Source organism: Penaeus monodon, chromosome 21, assembly GCF_015228065.2.
Source record: "Penaeus monodon isolate SGIC_2016 chromosome 21, NSTDA_Pmon_1, whole genome shotgun sequence".
Classification (NCBI taxonomy): Eukaryota; Metazoa; Arthropoda; class Malacostraca; order Decapoda; family Penaeidae; genus Penaeus; species Penaeus monodon.
Genome location: NC_051406.1, coordinates 39,352,795 through 39,353,591, shown reverse-complemented (window position 1 = coordinate 39,353,591; position 797 = coordinate 39,352,795). Strand labels below are relative to the sequence as shown.

General features: G+C 44.7%; 1 protein-coding gene across 1 annotated transcript in view; it reads left to right on the top strand.

Moving 5' to 3' along the window:
* LOC119586671 overlaps positions 1-797 on the top strand; it is an 84,033-nt gene that overhangs the window by 29,172 nt on the left and 54,064 nt on the right. Inside the window, exon 3 of the mRNA XM_037935408.1 lies at positions 23-203. Within this exon, the coding sequence (XP_037791336.1) occupies positions 23-203 (181 nt within the window). The remainder of the gene's footprint in view (positions 1-22; positions 204-797) is intronic.

The following is a 797-nucleotide window of genomic DNA, read 5'->3' as shown; positions in this document are numbered from 1 at the left end:
CCCCCCCCCTCTCCCCAAAAAGACCCATCATCGAGGCCTCCAAAATTTCGGCAAGAGTCTCCGGGCCGCCTCGCCAGCCTCCGGGAGTCGCCGACGGAGGACCAGCTGTTATTTCTCCAAAGTCTTGTGCAACGAACTCATTCCCAGGGAAGTTTCTGGAAGTAATAAAAATATCCCAGAAGTTTCCGGCTGGAGAGATGCTGGTTTAGAGGTCCTTAGTTTGCCGGGGAAGGGGGAGAGAGAGAGAATAAAAAAAGGGGGTGAGAAGAGAGAGGAATAAAGGGGGAAGGAAGAGAGCAAAATAAAGGAAAGAGAGAGAATAAAAAAGGGGGTGAGAAGAGAGAGGAATAAAGGGGGAAGGAAAAGAGCAAAATAAAGGAGAGAGAGAGAATAAAAAAGGGGGTGAGAAGAGAGAGGAATAAAGGGGGAAGGAAAAGAGCAAAATAAAGGAAAGAGAGAGAATAAAAAAGGGGGTGAGAAGAGAGAGGAATAAAGGGGGAAGGAAAAGAGCAAAATAAAGGAAAGAGAGAGAATAAAAAAGGGGGTGAGAAAAGAGAGGAATAAAGGGAGAAGGAAAAGAGCAAAATAAAGGAAAGAGAGAGACTAATAAGGGGGTGAGAAGAGAGAGAAATAAGGGAGAGAGAGAATAAAAAAGGGGGTGAGAAGAGAGAGAAATAAAGGAGAGAGAGGAGAGAAAATAAAAAGGGGGAGAGAAAAGAGGGAAATAAAAGAAGAGAGAGATAATAGAAGGGAAGAGACAGAAAAGGAGGGGGCGAAAGAAGAGAGAAGTAAAGGAG